This window comes from Centruroides sculpturatus, unplaced genomic scaffold, assembly GCF_000671375.1.
Source record: "Centruroides sculpturatus isolate CEXI.00-Female unplaced genomic scaffold, Cexi_2.0 scaffold172, whole genome shotgun sequence".
Lineage (NCBI taxonomy): Eukaryota > Metazoa > Arthropoda > Arachnida > Scorpiones > Buthidae > Centruroides > Centruroides sculpturatus.
In genome coordinates this window covers 408,731-434,452 of record NW_019385305.1, presented here as the reverse complement: position 1 = coordinate 434,452, position 25,722 = coordinate 408,731, and the positions used below count along the sequence as shown (strand labels likewise).

Genomic DNA, 25,722 nt, shown 5'->3' with positions numbered 1-25,722 from the left:
TATATATATATATATATGTTTAATTTTGTTTTCAGTAAAATGCATAAAAAAGAGATTGAACAATCTATTAAATTCTTTAATGTGTTGTATTTTGCAATTTGTTTTAGCTAAATGTGTTTTCATTTCAAAAATGTAACAAGTTATTCAGATTTGCTTATGAATGAATATAGTCACTTTATTGAGATTTAACAATTTTATGTAGGCTGTTAATGATCATGATTTTAAAACAACTGATATGCAACTTTTATCTTATTGATATTTTACATAAAACCTGAAAAATTTTAATTTAGCTGTTTCTAAAAAAGCTTTTATAGTTTGTTAATAAAAAAATATAAAAACTATAGTGTGTGTATATATATATATATTTTATAATAAATCATTTTTTCATATATTTTTTTTCTTTTTAAGAATATATTCAATTATACTTTTGTTTATGTTAAGTTTAAGACATATGTAGAAAAATATTTAGCAATTTATTTGCTTCTAGGTTTTCATTATAAATTTTTTATTAGGTTTCAGAACAATTTTTAATAAATATTTCAGAGCCGACTGTATTCTAAATATTCTGTATCAGGGGTCAACAATATGGTGCCATGGCCATTTCCAATGACCCTCTAGAACCATAGTCATGCAAACACAATTATATATACTTGTAATTTTATTTAAATTTGATTTTGTCATTTTATATATGTACTTTTAATTTTCATTTCATAGTTATTACATGCATGTATAATCTTTATTTTGTGTAAATATACATATTTTAAAACATAATTATTTTGTTTATTTATTACATCATGATTTTTTTCAAAAATTAAATTGTGTTTTTGATGGTTTTTAAAGTTTATATTGTGCCCTTAGTAACAAAAAGGTTGCTGACCCCTATTCTGTACTATAAAAAAATTAAATTTAAATTTTTAACATATAAAATAAAATTATATTGAATAAACAGTTCAACTAAACAAACATTTATAAGTTAAAATTTAAAAACAAAATGTAATAAAATCTATATATATAATTTAAATAATGATTAATAAAGCCAATTTCATTAAATGTTCTGAGTTTCAACCTTATTCATGTCTATATTTTCTTTATCTGTAATGTTTTTATGCATTATATATTTCTACCACCATATAGCATTTTACATATACTGCTATAAATAAAATATTGTTTTACATTTACTGCTATAGCAGTAAATGTAAAACAATGAGATTTAACAATTTTATATATAAAACAATATTTTATCATCAAATGAAGTTTGAGCAAAAACTGTGGGAAAAATCACTGTCTACTCTTACATCTCAGAAATGTTTAAAAAATTTTTTAACTTTTTGTCAACACACTACATAAATTTTCCTTTCCTGTTTCCATATTCATAATTTATATAATAGACATGCCTGTTGTGCCAGCCTTTTAAGATCTGTTATATCTGTGGACTAATGAATGTTCCTTGCCTGATCTCAGTATTTAGTCTTGGAAACTTTTCACATAAGTATTGAAATGCAGGACTGTCTTGGTTGTTGCTTTTACAAATGCTTTTTTGAGCCTTAGCTTTGTGTGTGATTGTAACAGCAAGAGTCTACTGGGATTTATTAATGGTTCACATATAACATTTTCTGTGCTAGGCACAAAAGTTTTAGTGAGACCATTTTTTTTGTTTGTTGCTGACTCATATTTGATGTCTCACTCACTTATAAAACAATAGTATTTGATATACCCATTTGCCTTGCAGACCAACTAGTATTGCAATGACTTTCAAATTACTACATATCAGCTATTTGTCTTCGATAGTTTATGCTGCTTAGAATAGTTCATATTGAAATAATTTTCATTAGCATGGGCTGCACGTAAGTAGGATGGAAGCATCTTATTACCATTATGTAATAATATACTTCAGACTTGTTTTGGAAGAAACTGCAAAAAGTCTTCATTTGTCTGGTTCATATGAAATGTCCAGTGCCTGCATCAAACTTCAATATTTATTCAGAATGTCATGTCATCATTAATATAGAAAAACACTCAAAGATTTTTCTGATAGGTCTTAAAAACAGACAGTATTACTGTTTTTGCAAGAACATTCCATTACTACAGTTGAGAAACTAATATTTTTGCTTTATACTTTGTTAGTTCCAAGTTATTTTGTGGCTGTCCTCCATTTGTATATGTATATATGCGGCTGTCTGCCATTTTGTACAAATAGCTTTAGTATTTATATTTAGAATTCCTTTGTTCTTTCCTTTCCTTCTTCTTCTTTCCACTAATAACTATTTCCGGTCACCTGACAAGAGCGGGAACTTCGTGGGCCCTGATTGGTGGTTTTGCCAACGAGGACAGGGAGGGGTCTTGCCCGTGGGGTTGGTAAGCGGAGACAAAGGGGTGAGAAGAAAGAACAGTTTGGTTTTGGACACCGAGAGAAGAAGTGTTGGACGAATCGTGGGTATCGTTCGTCAGAACTCGTCGACAAAGAAAAAGGCCGAGAGGACCAAGTGGAAAGGAGTCCAGAAAAGGACCAGGGACTTGTCTGATGAGAGCCTAGTGTATACTTAAATCCCAGTGAAGATTACCATACGAGAAATGGTGTATAATTCGATGTCGACTGATAAAATCCCCATAGCCATCGACCACCCCGATCAGGATCCCTGTGCTAACTACTGGTAGACTTCTTCTCCTTCTTTCTTCCTTTTTCTCTTATTAGTGTAGTATTAGGTTAAGTTAGTTATAAGTTAGTATTTACAATATGATCACGCGAGAATAACTCCCTGTGAGAACCTGAACGAGAGTAGAGACCGATTGTATAGATCTATGTATTTTGTCTCTGACGGGCATCAGTATTTTGGTTGTTAATTCTGGTTGTAATAAACTGTTCGTTTATTGGAATTTGTTGGAATACTTTGTCTTGTACATTCCGAACTCTCACANTGTGAGAACCTGAACGAGAGTAGAGACCGATTGTATAGATCTATGTATTTTGTCTCTGACGGGCATCAGTATTTTGGTTGTTAATTCTGGTTGTAATAAACTGTTCGTTTATTGGAATTTGTTGGAATACTTTGTCTTGTACATTCCGAACTCTCACAATTTATAAGATCATTCAGTTTATACTGCATGATTTTGTGTGATTCACCTAATGAAACTGTGGCTGTTATGCAGGTTCCTCTAGAGTCTGTACTTCCTAAAAGTTTACTGTCATTCTTTGTGAGAGAACATTTGTTGGAGAATCAGGAATAGGTAAACCTTTTTTCATTGGCACTAGTTACTTGGCAGATAACATATTTTAGATATTTAATAGTCAATTTCTTCTTCTAGTTTAGTCTTTCTTTAGAAGGACCATTTAAAAGTGGCATATCTGTGAGGGATCCAAAAATAACGGGAAAAAATTCAGAAAAAATTGTATATTTATTTTAACAAATTTATATGTTAATCTCATGAAGTTCAATTCAGCAAATCTTGGGATAAGATTTGCTGAATTGAACTTCATGAAATCCCACACAACTCAACAAGTTTATCAATGGTTCAACGGTGATCTTCGTTAATGAGATCACAAACTTTCTCAACATTTTTGTCAGTTTGAATGTTGGATGGACAACTAGACTTGGGTTGATCTTCAAGAGACATTTCTCCTTTTTTGAAAGTGGGAAAACCACTCATAAACCCATGGCATCTTGTTTGTAAGCACATTGAATCATTTCAACCATTTCCGATCCACTTTTGCCTAATAGGAAACAAAATTTCACAGCAGTGCATTGCTCTTTTAAATCTGACATTATGTTTTCGACAAAAAGAAAAACAGCTCTCACAAAAAAATTGCTATGTACCAACAAGTCTTGACATGCCGACACCACTTTACATACTGATTCCAGAAGATTCTGTCTACTGACATCTAGCAGCAGATGTGTACTATGAACCTCCTGCACTCCACAAAATTATTCCTGTTATTTTTGGGTTCCCTGTGTATGTTGAATAAATATGTCTGTTTATTCTAAATGATAGGCACAACAAAAGATGAATTTTCATTTCATTCATCCATGCATTTAGAGTTGAAAAACATGTAGTTCAACACACATGACCAAGGCTTGTCCTGGTCCACTACCTGAGAAGCAGAGTACAGGAAATATGCCCTTTTCACTGCTAGAGACAATGATTATTTTCTTGAACCAAAAATCACTTCTCACATACATAACAAAAGTTATGCAGATTGTCAATACATGTAAACAGCATTTTTAATGCAATTCAGAAAGCAATTGCAGAGAAACTGAACACAAACATGCAAAAACATTTTCTCGACTTCTTCAAGATGCATTGTATGTAGTGATATTCATGGATCATGTCATAAGAATAGCATTTGCCAAGCCACTTGGGAAACATTTGATTTAGGGCTATTTCAGTTATGTTTTCTTATGTAACATGAAAACAAGAAACAAGAACATATTAAAGAAATTAATGTCATTTTTGAATTCAGCACTCTAAAATATATATATATGTTACCGCTAAAGCTCGAAAGTCATTAATGTGTACATTACCTAGCTAATCTGCAGATTAACTAGGGTGATCAGTTAAAGTTGCTAAAATTGTTCTATTTCTCAAATTACCTAGGTAATGTGCAGATTATCTAGGTAATCTGCAAATTACCTACTAGGCACTCGGTAAAGTGAAAATAAGATCTTTGCTGGAATAACAGCAATGTTTCTGTATGCTTAAATTAACATATTGTTCTTTATTTAATTTTCGATATCTAAAGAATCAAGTTAATACAATCAAACAATCAACAAATTAGTTGATAGAATCAATCATCAACCAATTAAAAAACATACAAAAAATCAAACGGTTTAAAATATTAATACAATTAGGGAAATTATTATATAGATAACCAACTATGGAATTTCGGGACTTTCAGTATCTATCTGAACTGAGGAGACCGAGACGACTTCAACGATACCCAACTTTTGGACCGGAGACGAAAAATAATAAAGTTATCATACTTTTTCTGGTGATCGCATGATATAATTGTGCAGTTAATGTTACCTATGGTGAGTAAAATGGCCGCTCGTCTCTGATTCCAGCAAACAGAAGAAAGGAAACAGTGGGGACATATGTTCTAACCCAGTGTTTCTCAATGGGGGCGATATCACCCCTATGTGGGCATTTTTTCCATGTTGAGGGGGCGATTAGTAACAATTTATATTTTGGGGACGAAAAACAATTTTCTAGGCAATATAGTAAAACATTATATTAAGAATAATTAGATATTTTATTCGTTATATCGTACAATAATTAAACAAATAACATTATACTCAGTGGTGATATTCAGCGGGTTCGCACAGGTTCGGCCGAACCCATTGTTAACATTTTCAAAGTTTTCCGAACCCGTTGTTAAACACACGTAACATTTCTCAGTGGTTTTGTTTCTTTTAAAAAATATATTAAAATATACGTATTATACTCTGTAACACTACTAAACTAGAGCCTTATACCCTGTTCGCCTAGTGCAACCTCCATCGACCGTTTCAATCTCGACTAAAACGAGGTTCAATCGCGATCGACTCGAGAGAGTTCTCGAAACTAGATCCAGTCATAAGAGAGATCCCACAATCCCACGCGCGCGAGAAAATACAAGATGGCTGCGGAGCACGTGTCGGGCTATCAACAGCGAAATAAGAAAGATATTGTATTTCGAGAGACGATGACATCTGTCTATTATTATAATAATACCTAACGATAAAATAAATGATTTAGAAAAGTTTTTCTTGTTTAACTGCTTTCCCTATGACTTTTTCTGTTTAGAAAAAGCCAATTTTTATGTTTATAAAATATTTTGAATGAAAAATATTAAAATATGTACAAAATAAACCATTTTGAACACTTTTTTTATTATTTATAAAAAAAATATAGTTCTGGCATAAACAATGTTAAATTTTAAACTGATGTAATTTTGCGAATGCATCTTTTTTATTTATATGGGTATCTCAAGGCCAGTTTTTGCGCTAATGTTGCTAATGCACCATTTAAGCAAAAAAAAATTGTTAAGGAAAAATTTTCTGTTAGCGAACCCTTTGTTAAATATTTCGAATATCACCACTGATTATACTAGTCACTAGTCTTTTCAATGCAGTACGAATTTGGCGTTAGCATCAGCATCAGAATTTTGAAGTGAAGGGGGCAATACTACGTAATGGTTTTATTAAAGGGGCCGATACTACATTGAAGGGGGTGACAATTCGTTAGAGGTTGAGAAACACTGTTCTAACCTAACCTAACCTAGTCTAATAAATTACCATAATTATTACCAACCAAATTATTAGAATAGGTTAGGTTAGGTTTGAACGTGCATCCCCACTGTTTCCTTTCTTCTCTTTGCTGGAATCGGAGACGAGCCGCCATTTTACTCACCATAGGTAACATTATCCAATTGTGCTTACTTACTAGTGCAGTCTAAAGATTGGTGACACTTTGAATTTCATAGCAATTGGTTTTTGCAACAAGCACACCTATTTGTGGTACATTTATTTGTGGCAAAGATCTTATTTTCACTTTACCAAGTGCCTAGTAGGTAATGTGCAGATTACCTAGATACTCTGCACATTATCTAGGTAATTTGAGAAATGGAACAATTTTCACAACTTTAACGGATCAACCTAGTTAATCTGCAGATTAGCTAGGTAATGTACACATTAACGACTTTCGAGCTTTAGTGGTAACATATATATAAAGAATAACTATATTTGTTTTGAAAAAAGTTTATAGTTTATAGTTGAACAGTGATAATTTGATAATTTAAACAGTTTCTGTCAGAAAAAGTTTCATTTCAATTATATTTTAATTATTCTTTAAAAAATATTTATTAATACTTTTTAGTAATATTTTTCATTTTATAGTGTATTAAGAAGATATCAGCATATTGCACATGTTCAACATCTTGTGTTTTATCAATATTTTTAAGAATGTTTCCCGTTCTTTCCTGGTTACCAAGATATAATTGCAGAGAGTATTTAATTAATGATATTATTGCAGGCTTTACGGTAGCAATTCTACATATTCCTCAAGGTATTATGTCTTTTTTAAAATTTAAATAAAAAATAAAATTCATTAATTTTAATCTTTTAATTATTTTCTGTAACATAATAATAAACAGATAAACACTTTATATTTATTGCTGTAATGGTTAGTATGTCAAATTCAACAAAAATCAATTAATATAGTAATTTTATAATTCAAGTTGATTTTTCAATGCTACAAAAATTTTTAAAAAATGGAAAAATAATAATAATTTGAATTTATAAACTATGTAAACACTTTATTAAATAAATCTTAAATAATTAAAAAATACTGTTAAGCAGTTTTAGGATTTTTTAAGTTACAGTTCTGGTATAAATGCAAAAAAATATCTCTCTTAGACTTAGTATTGATCAATTCACAACAAATAATTTTTAATGTTGTAATATAGAACAAATTGAAATTAAATTAAGATGTTTTTGGAAAAATTATAGAAGTGTAACATAGTAATTGACATTATATTTTCCAAAAACCCTTAAAAAGCAATTTAGTAAGATGCATATGGTTGTGGTACACATGAGAATACAAATTTATGAATTAAATCATTTGAATACAGTTACCCATAATTGGGATTTGTATGGTTGGTGTATTGGACAAGTTCTTAACTTGACCTCTGAAGATCCAGAGCTCCTGTATCAAAGCTATGTCAAGATCTTTATCATTACCTGGGTGACTCAGCACTGCAGAAGTCACCCTACAGTGTTGAGGATTGCTGTGGATAAATCTTCAACACTATATCCAACAACAATGGGCTTACTACTAACTGTAAGCCATGAAATTGCCAACCTTAAACATGCCAACAACAGGCCTATTACTACTATTGGAAATCCAGCTGTCTTGTTGGAAAACCTCCAACAAACACCTCTCACACACATTTTAAGAATGAAAAACCATTGAATGTGTGGGTTGTAACATAGAGGAAATATAAGGTTGGCATCTGCAGATTCCCAATGAATATACAAGGCTGAATATAATAAAGTGTCACCGCTTTAAGAGGATTGTTTGTGGCACTTGATATACTGCTGGTACCTCCCAGCAGGGCTGCGGAGTCAGTAAAAATACACTCGACTCTGACTCCTGATAATTTTAGTAGGCCGACTCCGACCCCTGACTTTGGCAAAATTAAATACCAATTCATTTTATGGGGGCAGAGGCGTTCTTAGGGGGTTACCCTACTCTACTCTAAAAGGAGCCCTGGGCATTTACCCAAATACTTCTATAGTTTGTATGTTTAATATTTAACTTATATTAATATTTATTTGTATAAAAAAATTAATTTTTAACAAATATTTAATAAGAGGAAAAAGGGGAGCAATAAAATTCTATACCTATATATCTTTGTTCTACAACTTTTGCACTTTAATTTCACCTTTCCAGAAAAGTTTGTCCAACTAAAAAGTGTGAGATCTAGCTACTTCAACCCCTTGTTCAGAATAGAAAAATATATACTCTGATCAATTAGACTGGCTCATTCAGAAAAATAGAGTACTTATTTAGAGCAGAAATAATAAAGGAATGTATCAAAAATATTCAAATTTAATTGGGTCAAAATAATTTAACTACTAAACACAAATACTACAAAGAAAACAAACTATTGATACATATTTAATAGATTAAATTGTTGCATTTTGTATTTAAAATAAATGAATTATAACAAAATACAAAAACATTTTTAAAAATTATTAAATATAAAATAAATTTTCTTTCATTTAAAAAAAAAACTAAATTAAATTTAAAATGTCAGAGTTGGAGTCAACACATTTTTCCTGATTCCGACTCGTGTGGCCAGAAATTCCTCCTGACTCTGACTCCATACTCCATAGCCCTGCCTCCCAGCCCTCAGCATGATGCCTCCCACCTTGGCAATAGTGTTCTTCTTAGTTGAATTTAGCCATGGCTTTCAGATGGGAGAACCCCACCAAGATATTGCAGCACATATCACTAAGCTCTCCACCAAACATAATGGAGACATGCAGAGTGGGTAATACAGGGATACATTTTACCAATTTAATATAATAAAAGTTTTAAGTATACTGATTTCTTGTTTTTATTGTTGTATTTAAGATTTTTTTCTGAGGATAATAGATACTTATTAAATAAAGTAATGATTGATTTTTAATGAAAGCTTATTTCTTTTAAATTATTTTCTTTATACAGTAATACCTCGACTTACACTACCCCGACTTATGCAAACCTGGAGTTACGCAATTTTCAAATCTCGTCGATTCGTCTTTTGTTTGAGCGCCATACAACTTTTGATTACTCACTCCCCCCACACTATTGTTCAGCTTACATGTTCGAACATGTAGTGCGGAATCGACACATTGCTACAATTTATTTTGTGTTATTTATTTCTGTTTGTTATATCTACGGAGACTTGAGAGACTCTATGTGGTGATTTCTTGTAACCGTGAACAAATCAAAAGACAAGATGAGATTAACGAGAACATTTATTAGCTTACATACATCTGACTTGGATTTTACACGAATTCGACTTACGCGGTTATCGCTCAGTCCCACCTATCGCATAAGTTCGGGATATTACTGTATTTTGTTTTCTTGTTATTTCTGTGTGTTAATAGATTTATGTATTTTGACTATTATAAGCTGATTGTAAAACTATTATTTAATATAGTTTTCTAATCTTTAGGTATGGCATATGGATTACTTGCTTCTGTAGATGCAATAAATGGTCTCTATGTGTCATTTTTTCCAGTGCTTATATATTTTCTTATGGGTACCTCTCGCCATATATCTGTTGGTAAGTTTATTAATGTGAGTTTTTAGGTTTTTATTTTTTGAAATTTTAATTGTTACTTACTTTAATAAATCATTGATTTAAATAAACACATACAACTTATATTCATAATTTATGTTAAGATTTTGGAAAATAATTATTATAGTTACGATATGATTCTAATATATTTAATAACATGAGATTTTATAATTTGTTTTCTATTAGTTATAATTTTAGAATCATGTACCTTGTGTATTTACTTATTTTTGTTATATATTTCTGAAGAACTATTCATTTCATAATAGATTTCATTTGAATTAGGAAATGTGTTCTCTTTCTAGATGTATAGATTCTTATATAATTTATATATTATCTTTATTTATTTAATATTAAATTAAAAAATGAAACTAATTTAATTTATTTATAAAATGGTTTTTGAAACATTTTTTATTATTTTAATTATAAATTGTAGAATTAATAATGTGAAAATCATTAGATTAAAATCTATTTATAAAAGTTATTGTCTATTTTTAAAAAAAAATTAGATTTTTGTAATATTCACTATATTTAGTTTAATTTCATTTACATATCAATACCATAATAATTGAGTGGTTCAGTGGAAAAGTGATACAAGAGAGAAATATTATAATCTGAATATGTTAGTGATAAAATCAATAAAGAAAACTGTTTTGTCAATTATGTTACTTTCCACTCACCTCTTCAATTATTTTGTTAATGTTCTGAAATATTTTTTAGTTTCTATATTTTTTTTTCCTTACTTTCTTAAATTAATTACAATATTCATTAGAATTTATATTTGTTGTGTTTGAGTCTTATAACATCATGAAGATATAATAATATAGATCCTTAGAAAATAGTGTCAATACTCCTTTCATCTATGTTTTTTAATTAATTTATTGTAACAAATTTAAAAATTTATATTTTCTTTTAAATAATTTATTTTATAGCTTTCTAGTATAATGTTTTTGAAGAGGAAAGCATACTAAATTTCAATTAATGCATAAATTAGCTCTATTATCTTATTAGCTAGAACAATATAAATTAATTAAAATGCTTTTCATAAATCATTTAAGAAAAATAATTATTTTAGGTAAAAGTAATAAAAGGAATTTTAAAAATTTAATTAATTATTTTGAATGTAATAAGTAGCTAATTGCATTAGTTTATTTATAAATTATCACAGTTATGGCAATTATTAAGAGTTGTGATGCAATTGTATAAATTTTAAAAAATTTTTAGGTACATTTGCTGTTGTAAGCATGATGTTGAGTAGTACTATAGAGAAATTGGAAACTGTTAAGGAGAGCAATGCACTTTTACGTAATGATACTGTAATAAGTTCACAGACTATACAGACAATTCATAATGATTTTCCTACAAATATTGAAGTTTTAACCACAGTTAGTCTTGTTACTGGAGGAATGCAGGTATTATTAACATTATTTATTTGTTGGTATAGATCAGGGCTTCTTAAACTTTTTTATTCATGACCCCATTTATGATTGTGACTTTTTTGCGACCCCCCAAAAAAATATATATATATATAAAATAAAGATATAGCCTACAGTATACAAATTTCAAAAACAATAATGGTATACTACCACAGTTCACTCTTGTGTTACAATGGAACAGAGACAACTGAATACACTGAAAAGCGACAATACTACACTAGTCCACACTACAATCAGTGTTGCTGAATCGTTGTCTCGCTGCACCAGAAGTGACACAAAGCGCAACTCACGAAACCTATAACACAAAGCGTGCCATTTTCAAACTCTCACAAATTATTTTCAATATTTTGCATTAAAATCTTGCGACCACAAGATTTCGCTAAGCGACCCATAGTTTAAGAAGCCCTGGTATAGATAAATATTTTTATGTTGTAATAGAATTACAATGTCTTCTTTAAAGTATATTATTACGCATCCTGTTTCTCATTAATGAATCAGTTGGCAGATGATTTATATATTTACATTCTTCATAATATCAAGTTCTAATATTTATAATATTTATTCATAAAAGTTTTATATGAAAGAATAAGTGTTTGATTCGACAAATAATAGTAATAATTCAGAAATTCTTCTATTTAATTCTTTGATATTTTTTGAAAAAATAAGAATAATTTTAAAAATTTTATTTTTTAGTTATTAATGGGAATTTTGCACCTTGGAACATTGACTGTACTTCTCTCTGATAATTTAGTATCTGGTTTTTCAACTGGAGCTGCAGTTCACGTAGCAACTTCTCAAATGAAAGATTTGTTTGATATAAATATTGGAAAATACAATGGTCCATTTAAATTAATTTATGTAAGGAATTAAATATCAAAAATAACTACACAAACATAGATATATACTAAAATTATTCAAAATGTAATGATGATAATTTTTGTTATTTATAATTATTATTAATAATTTAATTATTATAATCACTAGTTTTGGTATTATAATTTAAATTTTATAGTTTATATTATTGATAGAGAAATTCTTTATATATTTTATACTATATCAATAGTAAATTAAAATTTAAAATATTTATTCCTTTTTTAAAACAGAAATTTAGGGATATATTTCAAAATATCCAGCACAGTAATATAGCTACTGTTGTTATATCAGCAGTGGCTATAACTATTTTGGCTGTTGTGAAGGAAAAAATTAATTCAAGATACAGAACCAAGCTAAAGATGCCAGTTCCAATTGATCTGATAGTGGTAAATTTTATGCATATATATTAATAATTACATATATTTAATTACATTTAGTTAATGTACATAATGATTGTGAAGAAAATATTATACAGAATTTGCAAATAACTACTTCATAAGTTATAAATAGAGATTGGACTTGATAGCAATTGTTCTTTTTCTATTAGAGGTAGCACTTGCTTGATAACATATTTTTATTAGACATAACTCTATAATCCTTCTTAATAAATTCTATTGTTCTACTTTTTACTATTGATTTTTTTGTACTTTACTGTTACTTTTGAAGCTTTACACATTTTGTTGAATTTTTCTACAAAAAACTTGTAAGTTTTTGTATTCAAAATATATTCTTGCCATAAAATACAATTCCACAGTTTGCTGTTTGATGGTGCTAATTTCACTAATCTCAGTGCAAAGTAGCCAAGTCTACAGATATCTCCCTAGATTATGGGTGGCCAACAGTTTTTGCTCTGGGGCTGAATTGGAAAGAGAACTTTTTCCACAGGCCGAACCAGAGGCTGCCCTAGGAAGATTTCGAGGTGGTGCAAGATCTCATTGTGGTGTCACCTTGTAGTGACTGAATTGTAGATAGAGATTACAGATACATTTTTCACATTATCATGCTTTATTAACATTCTATGCTGTACTTATGAGATTTGTAGTGGAGGATTATCTCTAAATATGCAGTGAGTTGTTGACTTTTTTTTAGGCATCAGAGTTTTTCATCGAGCTATTTGGATTTCAGTAGCTAATATTGAAAGATTGATTGCGGGCCACATAAATTCATTAGATGGGCTGGATCTGGCCTGTGGGCTGTATGTTGGCCATGCCTGCCCTAGATATAGGAAACTTTAAATAGTGAACAAAAACAAGAAATAGTTTTTTATTTTTGTCTTTTTAAAATGTAAGAGAATTTTAAACACTAGAAAAAAGTTTAAAATAAATGGATACTTTTCCATTTCAAAGAACCATTGTTTCATGAAATTAATAATACAGGTAACTCCCGTATAACATGGTAGTTATGTTCTAAAAAATTGCTGTGTTATGCGAATCCGTGTTATGCGAAACAAAGAACTAGTACGAAAAGGAGGGTTAGGTTCCAAAAATTAAAAAACATGCTACTATATTTTCATAATTAAGATAAATATCTTTATTAAAATTTTTTTAAGTGATACATATTAATATAAATTAAACAATGTTTTCTTTGTCATCACTAAAAGCACTATTAATCGAGAGCATTTTATTTTTGGCAAGTTATCGTTATTCTCTGAGCATTTTTCTGCATTATTTTCAGATTCATGCTTTACCTTTTGCAAAAAGTGTATGTAATTTTAGATTGCTCGCTTCTAGTTAAAAGATCTTTATAAATTTCCTTATATGGTGCTAAGCACTTATAGAATAAGGGAAAAACATTTGGCAACACCAGAAGAAGAAGCTTAGAGATCTGGCAAAATTGAAACAATTTTCGCAAAGGACCATGTGTATGGAGGCGAGAAAAGAAAATTTACATACTGAAGTACTTATAGTTCATGAAAATAATAATTTTCGTGAACTATTAGTACAGTGGGTGATTGGTTAATGAACAAATCGGATAATGAACACTTTTGCGAAAGATTTTTATGTTCGGACAATGAACACATGATCGGATAACGAACACTTCACAGAACAAACACAAGAAGAAGCGACGTAAATTAATGAATACCGATTGGTCTTCCCTTGTCTTCGGGCAACAATTCGAAACTTTTCGGAGTGTGGATGTCGACATCATCGACGCTCAAGCCGATATATACGATCGGATATTATTCCTCCGAACTTTGAAACTCTCCCTTGTAATTCCAGCCTTTTATTTTTCTGACAAAACAATTATTTTATGTATTCGTGAGACTGTCGGGTAGGCACTCGTTAAGTTTTGCGTCTGTTTTTGTTTTCGAAAGGTGAGAGTATAATAGCAAAGGTAGAGAGTGGGCAGAAGATGCCTAATGTTGCTGGGCAGAATGGCGTGAATAGGTCTACAGTAAGCTGCAGTTCAATTTTTTTTTTTAAGAAAAATACTGTATAATCAAGAAGACTCAAGCAGCTAAAAGAGTAACAAAAATCACATCTGAGAAATAAAGAATATCGAACAGTTCATAATGGATCCCGAAACGGATCTGACGACAGAAGAACGCCAATATCTCTTGAATGAAGAACACCAGGAAACTCGGCAAGATATGTTTTCTTCTGAAAAAAAGAGGATTAATGCCGATATCTGCTATTAATTAAAAATCTTTTGAAGAAGTGGGAGGATGTCAGAACAACGGTCTTAGAATGGCATCCAAACCAGGTTGAGGCTTGGGGATTTCTACAATTGCAATGCTATTAATTACTTACTAAAAATCCCGAAGAAGAGAGAAAAGCAATCGGCATTAGACGGATTCTTTAACCCTTTCAAATGAAAAAAATATGACTAATAAAAACGCAAGACTCTACATATGTATTTTTATTACTACATATAAATAAACGTAGTAAGAAAGTGTATATTTTTTGGGGGGTCTCCAGAACGAATTAATTAAATTCCCATTAAAACCTATGGTAAATCGATAATCGGTTAACGAACAATTCGGATAGCAAACAAAGTCTTGGAACGGATTATGTTCGTTAACCGATCACCCACTGTACTTAAGTATGTGAAAATTTATTACATGTCATGTTGTACGAGGGTTTTACCCACTTCTCGAACCGTGTCAGAGTGAATCTGTTCTATAAAAGTACCGTGTTATACGGGATTGGTAGCAATTCTTGAACCGTGTTAGAGTGAATTCGTGCTATAGAAGTTCCGTGTTTTACAGGGGTTACCTGTATATTAAATTATAGTAATATTAATACAACTAAAATTGTTTCATAATGTCTTATATCTTTGTATGAAAATATTTTTATTTTCTAATCATATATTTTTTTTCAATGCTTTTTTCTTCTTTCCATAACCATGACAATTTAGTAGAACTTCCATGAATCTGGGGCTTCTATTGTACATATTTTTGATTTTTTAGTTAATAGATTCATATATTGATATAAAAACATCTTACAAATTTTTTGCTTAATTTTTTAACCATTTATGCACTTAGCATCAAATTATGACCCATTGTACAATAGACAAATTATAAACTTTCTTAATATTTCAAAATGTGTATTTATTGATATAATTGTTTATTTCTTATATTTTTAAGCAGTTTTTAAGAATATTTTTATTTTTTTGAATATATTTGAAATAAATTTATAAATAATAAATGATTAATTTTATTTTAATACCTTGTATCATTTTATTACAAATTATTTTACTATGACCAGAAACAGATCTTTTTTAATATAATTTTAGGTTATAATTGCTACAATAACATCGTACTTTGGAAAGTTTAGTGAAAATTTTGAAGTAAAAATAATGGGTGATATTCCAACTGGGTAAGATATATATTTTTTGTTAGAATTATTAAAAAAATATTAATAAATGTATTTATGAAATTTATTTGTTTTGTATACTTATAATGCAGATCAAGTTTATAAATACATTTATTAATATTTTTTATATTAATATTACTAATTTATATATATAATATAATATANATACTACTCAAAAATCTGAAATCACCAAAACTATGTAATGGAACAAGGATGATCGTCAAACAACTATCGAATAACATCGTCGAAGCCGAACGTATGACTGGAAAGGACAAAGGACACAGTATTTATCCCCAGAATGCCACTGATCTCTACTGAACTGCCATTCCAATTTAAAAGACTGAAATTTCCAATCAAATTAGCCTATAGTTTTACAATTAACAAAGTGTAAAGACACACTTTAAAACATTGCGGCATCAACCTCAAAGACTCCTGCTTTTCTCACGGTCAACTATACATAGCTTTGCATCGAGTAGGAAATTCGAAAAATTTGTACATATATACCCCGGATAACAAAATGAAAAATGTTGTTTATAAACAAGTATTGTAAATAGTTAGAATATGTTTTCAATAAAATTATTTTACCTCTTACATTTTAAAGTTTATCCTTTTATTCCAACTACCACACAATCTCATATCAACTTCCTGAGATCTACATCTTATAGGGGGGTCGACTGTACAGTAGAGCTTGATAGTCCAAAGTTCCATATAGTTTGAGGCATTACCATCCTCAAGCTAAAGTACATATACTCAACCAGAACATTTAAAAATTATATTTTTCAGTAATTCAAATCAATTGTGTGATGAGACACCAGACACCAAAATTGTAAGCATATCAAAAGGTCTAATAGTGACTTTCTCTATTAGACCTTTTGATATGTGCTGTTGCATTGTGAAATAAATTGAAAGCCACTATTGCACTATAAGCCACTATGATTTCATAATGCTATTGCATTGTGAAATCTTATGGTTGCTAGTAGTGATGCAACATAGCTTCCAGAAAATAGTTGCAGTTTAAAAAAAACAAAAAAATACTTGAATACTTCTCTTTTATGATTTGTTATACTTCCTAGTATATTGTTATGTACTACATCAGGGGTGTCCAACCTTTTTGTTTCTCTGGGCCGCATTGGAAGAAGTCAAGGAGTTTTGGGCCACAAGTATATATAATATATACTTGTGGCCCAATATACAAGTATATTTAAGGATTAACATGTCTAGATTATAATAATAAGTATTAAAACTTTATCACAAAACAGGATATTTTAAAAAATTACTTCTATAGACACTTTTAATTTTTACTTATAAATAGATAAATTCATTTATTTGGTTTATTTGAGTCTCTGATTAATAAAAAGCGACGAAACACCATTTTAAAGTGCATTTTTATTCAACTAATATATTTATAAATGATATGTTAAACGATAACGAAAGTGAGAAAGGTTGGAAAATTAAGACTCAATATTTGCCTAACAGAACTATTTAACCTTTCTGACAACTTTTTATCTTTCGTCTTTTCTCTCCTTTCACCAAATTTGGGTCTATAATCCTTTGAGTCACAACTTCAGCTTTATTTAGTAATCCTTCCTCATTCACACATCTCCAAGTACATAAAAATATTTCATTTCCACTCAAAACTAAAATATGAATAAAGGTTTATGGCTTTTGAAATTTATTTTCTGAGTTTATGCCGTTGAAATAAATAATAAAAAATTAAAACATTTGTCGGTTTTGTTTACACCTTTATCGGGCCGCATTGGAACTTGCCTTGGGCCGCATGCGGGCCGCGGGTTGGACACCCCTGTACTACATACTTTAACTTATTAACCAATAAAATAAATATGACATTATTTATTTACTACTGAGTTTTATTATATATATATAATGAAAATCATATGCTATATATTTTATAATTTTAAACTTGCGAAAGAATTAGCTAAAATCTTAATTATAATTAAACTTAACAACAAATTGTTAAACTAGCAAATTGTTAAGCTGTAAATAGCTTAAAACAAATTGTTTTCAAAATATTTAGATTCATCATTTATTAACAATTTTGCAAATATAAAGTACAGTAATCAATCATCAATCAATATATATTATAAAGGTAAGTGTACAGTGTGCATACCGCTAAAACTTAAAAATGTGTTCCGGTACAATCAAGTGAGTTATATGGTGTAGTAGCCCTCTATCCCTCATCCATGAAGAAGGCTCCCGTTTTTCCCTGAAGGGTGTGCAGTTGAAGATATAAGGGCTGAAAGTTTTGCCCTCTAGACATTTCTAGAACAGTCCAGAACATTCAAGAGTATTCGAGAGCATTCCACAACATTCCAGAATGTTCTGGAATGTTGTGGAATGCTCTTGAATCCCAGATCATTGTGGAACATTCCAGAATACTTTCAAATGTTGTGGAATGTTCTGGAACATTATGGACCATTCAAAGCCTTTTTTGTATGGGTGGGACTACCCATTGGTGGGGGTATATAAAGCAAGATCCGTCGTGGGTTTGAACGTCAGTTTCTTATCAGTGACGAAGGGAAGAACCAAAAAAGAAGTGAAAATTCCAAAGTAGTGCAGTGAGTGAATAAAAATAAACAATGAAGTGTGAGTAGTCAAATTGATACAGTGACTGAATATAAATAGAAAATAAAGTGTGAAAATTGTGTAAAGTGTACTTAGTGTATTTGTTAATAAAAAGTTGATTTGATTTATATTTTATACAATGCCCAAACTTAAAAGAGAAGGAGCTCTTGCCAGTTCTGAATTTTCTTTTGAATATTACCAGGAATTTTCTTTTGAATATTAAAATTGATATTGTCGACAATATTTTTAGTTGCCAAAATTGCCCTTTGAAATAGCCACTCTGGATTGGTATAGTTGTGAACAATGTTTGGATAAATTTGGTTGATGAGTTCGTTTTCAGTAGTGGCTATGTTGCAAAAATCACTGTTGAGTTCAATGAGGCCGGTCATCTGGTCAGTGGGATGGTGTGCCTTTGCCTATTTGTAAAAGTTTTTGAGCAAAATGTTATTTATAAACAAGTATTGTAAATAGTTAGAATATGTTTTCAATAAAATTTTTTAACCTCTTATATTTTACAGTTTATCCTTTTATTCCAACTACCACACAATCTCATATCAACTTCCTGAGCAAAGCCGGGTACCCCAGCTAGTAGAAAATATAAAACTTACTTTAGAAAAATTTTTTACAAATTTAAATCTTACTTTTCATTATTTATATTTAATATAAGTTTCTCGTTTACAAAATTTATGAATTTTTAAAAATATTTTTTAAAAGCTATTTGTTATTTCAGACTTCCTATTCCAGTTGTTCCTAGAACTGACTTAATTCCCAAGGTTGCTATTGATAGTTTGTCAATAGCAATAGTTGCTTTTGCCATTACTANTTCTACAAACAAATATTATATTTTTAATTGTGTTGGGATTGTCACCTGTGGACATTTTAAACTGTTTTACATATTCGTGCAGAGGCATAGCCTCTAAAGAAAGGTTGTCTCTGCAATGGAAATAGTTGTTCCTGGTGATTAGACATGGCAAGTAAACTTGGACTCGTATCCAGATGAATTTTATATTTTATTAAATTGTAATTCTGCCAGCCCTTTTCTACAAAGAAATATTATATTTTTAATTGTGTTGGGATTGTCACCTGTGGACATTTTAATCCAGATGTATTTTATTTTTTATTAAATAGTAATTCTGCCAGCCCTTTTCTACAAAGAAATATTATATTTTTAATTGTGTTGGGATTGTCACCTGTGGACATTTTAAACTGTTTTATATATTTGTGCAGAGGCATTAGCCTCTAAAGAAAGGTTGTCTCTGCAATGGAAATAGTTGTTCCTGGTGATTAGGCATGGCAAGCAAAATTGGACTCGTATTCAGATGTATTTTACTTTTTATTAAAAATATATTTACCATGATGATAATTTTTAATAAATCCGATTATTTTATGCAGTTTTGTAAAAATTTATATAGTGCAATAGTAAACTTCAGCCAGATATATTGTGGCTATGCTATTTATAAACTGCTAGAGTGGTGCATCCAGAGGGGCCCAATGGGCCCTGGCATCCCCAAAGTAAAAGGAAAACAACATTAGTAAATTTTTCAAAAATTTTTTAAATTAAAATTTATGTTTTATTTATACTATGTTGTGTCTTTTATTACTTATGAATTAACATTCACAAAGATAGAAATTTTATTGAATTCACATTAAAATGTTTTTATCTATTTAACTTAGCTCTCCTAAGATTAAATTTTGAGTGTGCCAGTGAACTGCATTGTATTGATTAGCATCAAACTGCAGGAATTATTAACACATCAAATGTTATTGTATGTTTTATACATGAAAATATAATATATATACACAGTCTTAAATGTTTGATTTAAAATAATCTGTAAAGGACATTTGCTTTTTTTGTTTTAACTCCTTTAATAACAAATCACTCCGATTAAATGCATTCTAAATCCCATCTAAATTTTGATTTTGTCATCAATTACCATTTTCAATTACCATTTTATCTATTCCTAATAAAGATTAAATTATTTAGTTAATAAGAATAAATGAAACAAAAATAAAGCATAGACTAACTTGTTATTGATGATATTAAGAGCAAATTATGGATGTTCTCCATGATAACACCAAAAAATATAAAATAGACACATTGAAGTTCAAAAAAAGATGCAGACAGATTTTTACATCAAAGAGGATTTTTACGAAGAGGTAACCAATTTTGCATAAAGGGTTGAGTCTAGGTGGTAATTGGTTAGGTAAAGTAGTAGTTGACTTAGATTGGATTAAAAACAATGAGTCCTATGGAATAAAAATTTTGTTTTAAAAATTCTTGTTATATAAATAGGTGGTTGGCATAACAGGATTGCCAGCTAGAGAGGTTTTACCAGGGCTGGCATAAAGTTTTATAGGGTTGGATTCCAAAATTGTAAAGGCCCAAAAAATGCATTTATATATATTAAATTATTTATTACAAGTACAAAGTGAAAGTACATAGCTATATTCAATCTATCTTACAACTTATAGCAGTATTTTTCAACCGGGGTGCTACGGCACCACGATTGGGGTGTCGCAAAGTTTAGGGCCTTTAGGCATTTTCTTGGAAATTTACTTAAGTGTAGTTCAAGTTAACTCATTGTCAGTTTTATTTTGCTATGAGATATCTAGTAGACAAAGAAACGATGACTAATCACATGTTAATGTAATGTTCTACGCTACGTGTACACACAACTTGTCACGAGTTCGCCCAAAACATATTGTTTGGCCTTCACATTCCCAGTCCCAGTACCAGGCCAACCAGCAGAGAACAACAACATTGACACTTGTGTCCTGTATATTCTTTAAAAAGCATTGCATTGTACTTTGAAAAGCGTGTGGTTTCAATCACAAAGTAGGTGCATATTACAGTATTTTCATAGTATTCAAAAGCAATGATAACAAATAAACAATTTTTTATAATTTTTTTAATTTAAATTTCTTAAATTGATATGAAAAAGATAAGAAAAAAGTAATGAAATATTTATTTTATATATGCATCAAAATAGTATAAAAAAACTTAACAAAAATTGTTTATCAATAAAATGATAATATAAAATGATGATATATTTGATAATAAAACTAGATTTAAAAAACAACAGACTATTATTTTACATGTAGGTATTTTGACAAAATTCAATGGACTTAAATTTTGATTTTGAACATGTAGAAATGCTTTTTTTTGCATTAAAATGCTACTTCAAACTGTCAATTTAAAAAAATTTTCTTCCTGGGGAGGTCTCTCTCTCCCCAGACCCCACCCCAGCATTGCGCATAATATTCATTTTGCAAAAAATTCATCTGCCCCATTAGTCCCCTCCCCTTATTCAGATTCTAGATCTGGTCAAGGGTGTCACGATTTTTTATTTTTCAATCAGGGGTGCTACTCAATGAAAAGGGTTGAAAAACACTGACTTATAGTTAGGATAAACTACATAACTTCTTAGTTTAATTTTTTAACTACATATTTTGCAATTGAATAATTTACTATACATGAATTATCATACATATTACACATAAGGCACTGCAAAATGCATAAGATTTTATAGAATTTATGACAAGCTTCTTTGTGGATTATGGGATCTTTTAAAGTTGGCTGGGTTCCTGGGAACACATTGAACCAATCTTTCACTAGCCCTGGGTTTTTCTGTATAACTTTACCATGGAATATTTAAACTATTTATAAAATTATATATAACATTTTATGTACTATAAGATTGATTAATTAATTATATAAAATTGTAAATTACAGTAGAAATATAATTTTTATGAATCTTTTAGTTAAGAAGTTAATTGTATTTATGAAATTAAGCAATAATAATAATAAAATGCTGTAAATTTTTTAACTTAGGAACTTTTGGCATTAGGTTCTGCAAATATTTTTTCTTCATTCTTTTTATGTTATCCATGTGCAACATCAATGTCACGGAGTTTAGTACAAGAAAGAGCTGGAGGAAAGACACAGGTATAAAATATTTTTGAGTATATATTTAAAATTAACTTTTAAAATTTTATATTTAAAAAAATATATAATTTAGATGACAGCAATAAATATTTTCATGAAAAATTTATAAATTTTTAAGATTATTATTATTAGTTCAATAGTTTATAATTCTTTTGATGATAAATTTTATCTGCAAATTTTGTACATTTTGTTTACAGCTATAGTAGAGTGTCGATTATCCAAAACGTCAATTATCCGAAATAATTCCAGATGGCAAATTTAAATTTTCACCAGTGCTGTGGCGCTGCAATCTTTGGCTGTCTTGGGTTACTCAAATATTTTACGTTTTTGATACTAAATTAACTTCTGAAGTATAATTTTTTATTGTTTTTATATTTTTCAATATATTTATTTTGTTTGTACAAAATAAAAAAATAATTTTTAACGATGCAATAGTCTTCGATAGGCTTAACATCGATGAAAATTCAACGCAAAGCGACACGCAACGGAGAAAAATTTCAACATGGGATAGGTTAATATATTTTTTTGTACATAATCGGTTATCCAAAATATCGATTTTTCGAACAACCCCAGTCCCCAATTGATTCGGATAATCAACGCTCTACTGTATATTGGCAGTTTGGAGATATCTGTTAGAATATTGTTATTACATTGTACTACACTTAATGACTTTTCATTTTTTTAAAAAATATTCTATTAAGATATAAATGAACTTTATTTATTTAGTCTTTTAAATAATTGTTTATTTTAATTGACGTTTATATTGTTAATCAAAAAATTGTGAGTTTTGTTTTAGAAAGTAATTGAAAGAATTTATAGATAAATAGGAAAATTGTTAAAAAGCTTCCTGCCTGTATTATTTAATTACAAAAACATAGTTACTTAGGACTAATGAACAGGCTTATTATACTTCCAACATATTTAATTAACCTCTCCAAAATGCATTTTGCCTTATGGCCCTTATGAATTGGATAACATACAAAAAAACTGTCTGTGGTGACAATTGCCAGCATTGCAAATATACCTTAGTGATACAATAATTACAAATTATTACACATTATTAGAAATTATAAATTGGTTGTCTAAGTGCTGATTCAAATAACTGTTTATGAATCTGTATATCAAGACCAAAACAAGCATAAGAACATTTATAATTATAAAATATATATAAAAGATAAATGTTTATTAAAAAAAATATATATATATATTTTTAATAAACATTTATAATTGTAATGGAAAGTGTTTAAAAACAATCCAAATGAGAACAAAAATCAAAAATTGGAAATTGAGCTAGCATACCCCACAAATGGGGTGGAGACAGAAGAAAAGAAAATAACCATAACCATAAAGAAGACAGAAGGACTATTCCCAAAGTTTTTTACTGTATTTATTCAGTATTGTATTGTTACGGACCTAGATATAATTTAAAATTCCTAATAGTAATGTGTAATAATTTGTAATTATTTTACCACTAAGGTATATTTACAATATCGACAAGTGTCATTGTAGACACTGTTTTTTGTATGTTATTCAATTGATAAGGGTCATAAGGCCAAAATACATTTTGGAGAGGTTAATTAAATATGTTGGGAGTATAATAAGCCTGTTCATTAGTCCTAAGTAACTATGTTTTTGTAAGAAAAATTGTTGTTTTCAATACTTTTCTATTTTATCAATAATCAATAAGAGAATTTTATGTAGAGTGTACAGAAAAATCCTAAGTCACCCAAACAACTTTTGAATGTACATCTTTGGAAGAGAAGTATTGGTATGGTAAAGCAACTATGTGCTACCTGAGCAGTTCTCCCAGCAGTAAAATTTGGAACTTAGCATTCCTATTTTAGAAAATATAAGGGATACAGAAAAAAAAGTAAATAAAGTTTTAGAGTATCACCAGATGACACTTATTATACTCCCAGCATATTATACTGTCAGTTTCATCTGGTAGCACAAGGTCACTTTGTAAAGTTTGGTCTATTATGAAACCCAAGCCCTTGGGACCAAACTCTACCTTCATGGTCCTTGAAAGGGCAGGCTTGACCTTTCTTACTAGCAATTAATATGCAAAAATTATTAACAGTACTAACTACTAAGAGATATGTACAGAAATACTATTCAATATACTACCAATTCAAAGTATTATTTAATTAATGTAAAAAAACACACAGTTACAAAAACAAAATAATGATTAAGAAAAATCTGTTATTTAGATTAAATATCAAACAGTTGTTAAACAGATAATTCTAACAATTCAATACTATAATTTGCAATCCAAAAACACTCCTATCAATGCAATCATAAGACTTCTCAGTTGTCATCACCACATAATCATCTACTTACATTTTCTGATATTACATCACAGCTCCTGCCTATCTTATTTATATTTTATGTCATGAACTCATTTTACAATTCCTGTCTCTACTGGCAGTAAACTCTAGAGAAGTCACCTATTGGAATAATTGAATATTAAATTACTTAGCTTGTTGTTGTTGCTTACTTTTTCTCCTTTATCCTACCACTTATGGCTTCTCCTAGAAATTCTCTTCTTGTCATGTGACTTGTGGCATTCTGTCCTACAGCCAATGAGGAACATTTTAATATCTTTTGCTTTTCTCTTATTCTTTTTTCTGTTTAGCTTGTTGTTACTTTACAGTCATGGATGTGAAGTAGTTACCCAGAACAAAATAAAATCCCCAAAATAAATGTAAGTAAACAGAATAAATGGTTAAAAATAGAATGAAGTCAGGTTCTTCCTTGTAACTTTACCCTACCAATACCTCACTTCTATAGCTCTATGTTTAAAAGTTATTTGGGTGACTTAAGACTTTGCAGTGCACCTTGTATAAAGTTAGAAGTATAAACATATATGTTTGCTTGTTTTTATAGCTTTCTGCTTTTATATCTTGTTTGATTTTGCTTGTTGTGCTATTAGCACTTGGACCATATTTTTACAATTTACCAAAAGTGAGTATTATCTACATATTAAAATATTCATATAGAAATTATTTTTATCTATTTAAATTGAAAACATTTTAAATCTAACCCATTGAAATTTGTTTTAAATTTTGGCATGAAAATTCAATGTAAATTTACTAAAAGGTATTTATCAATTATAATTTTTCTACTGTACAATTTTCTTCTGATCAATTGTGTAAAAATTTTATTTAGAATAAAGTGAAAATAATTTCATTAGAAAGCTTATTAGCAAATATAGTAACAGCAGTTTCTCAAGAGTCTTACTTTTTAAAA

General features: G+C 29.4%; 2 protein-coding genes across 2 annotated transcripts; both read left to right on the top strand.

The window, feature by feature from the left end:
• The first annotated feature begins 8,894 nt into the window (after window positions 1-8,894).
• LOC111637405 (solute carrier family 26 member 6-like) lies at window positions 8,895-12,126 on the top strand. Its single transcript, XM_023382886.1, has 4 exons — window positions 8,895-9,024; window positions 9,698-9,808; window positions 11,045-11,232; window positions 11,950-12,126. Exons 1-4 carry the CDS (start codon window positions 8,895-8,897, stop codon window positions 12,124-12,126), a joined length of 606 nt encoding a protein of 201 aa, XP_023238654.1.
• Window positions 12,127-20,516: 8,390 nt separating this feature from the next.
• Window positions 20,517-25,446, top strand: LOC111637403 (solute carrier family 26 member 10-like; the record flags this gene model as incomplete). The annotated part of the gene is made up of 3 exons (XM_023382884.1): window positions 20,517-20,684; window positions 22,360-22,473; window positions 25,360-25,446. Coding segments are annotated over exons 1-3 (243 nt in total), but the record flags the coding sequence as incomplete, so codon positions are not given.
• Between the last annotated feature and the right edge of the window lie 276 nt (window positions 25,447-25,722).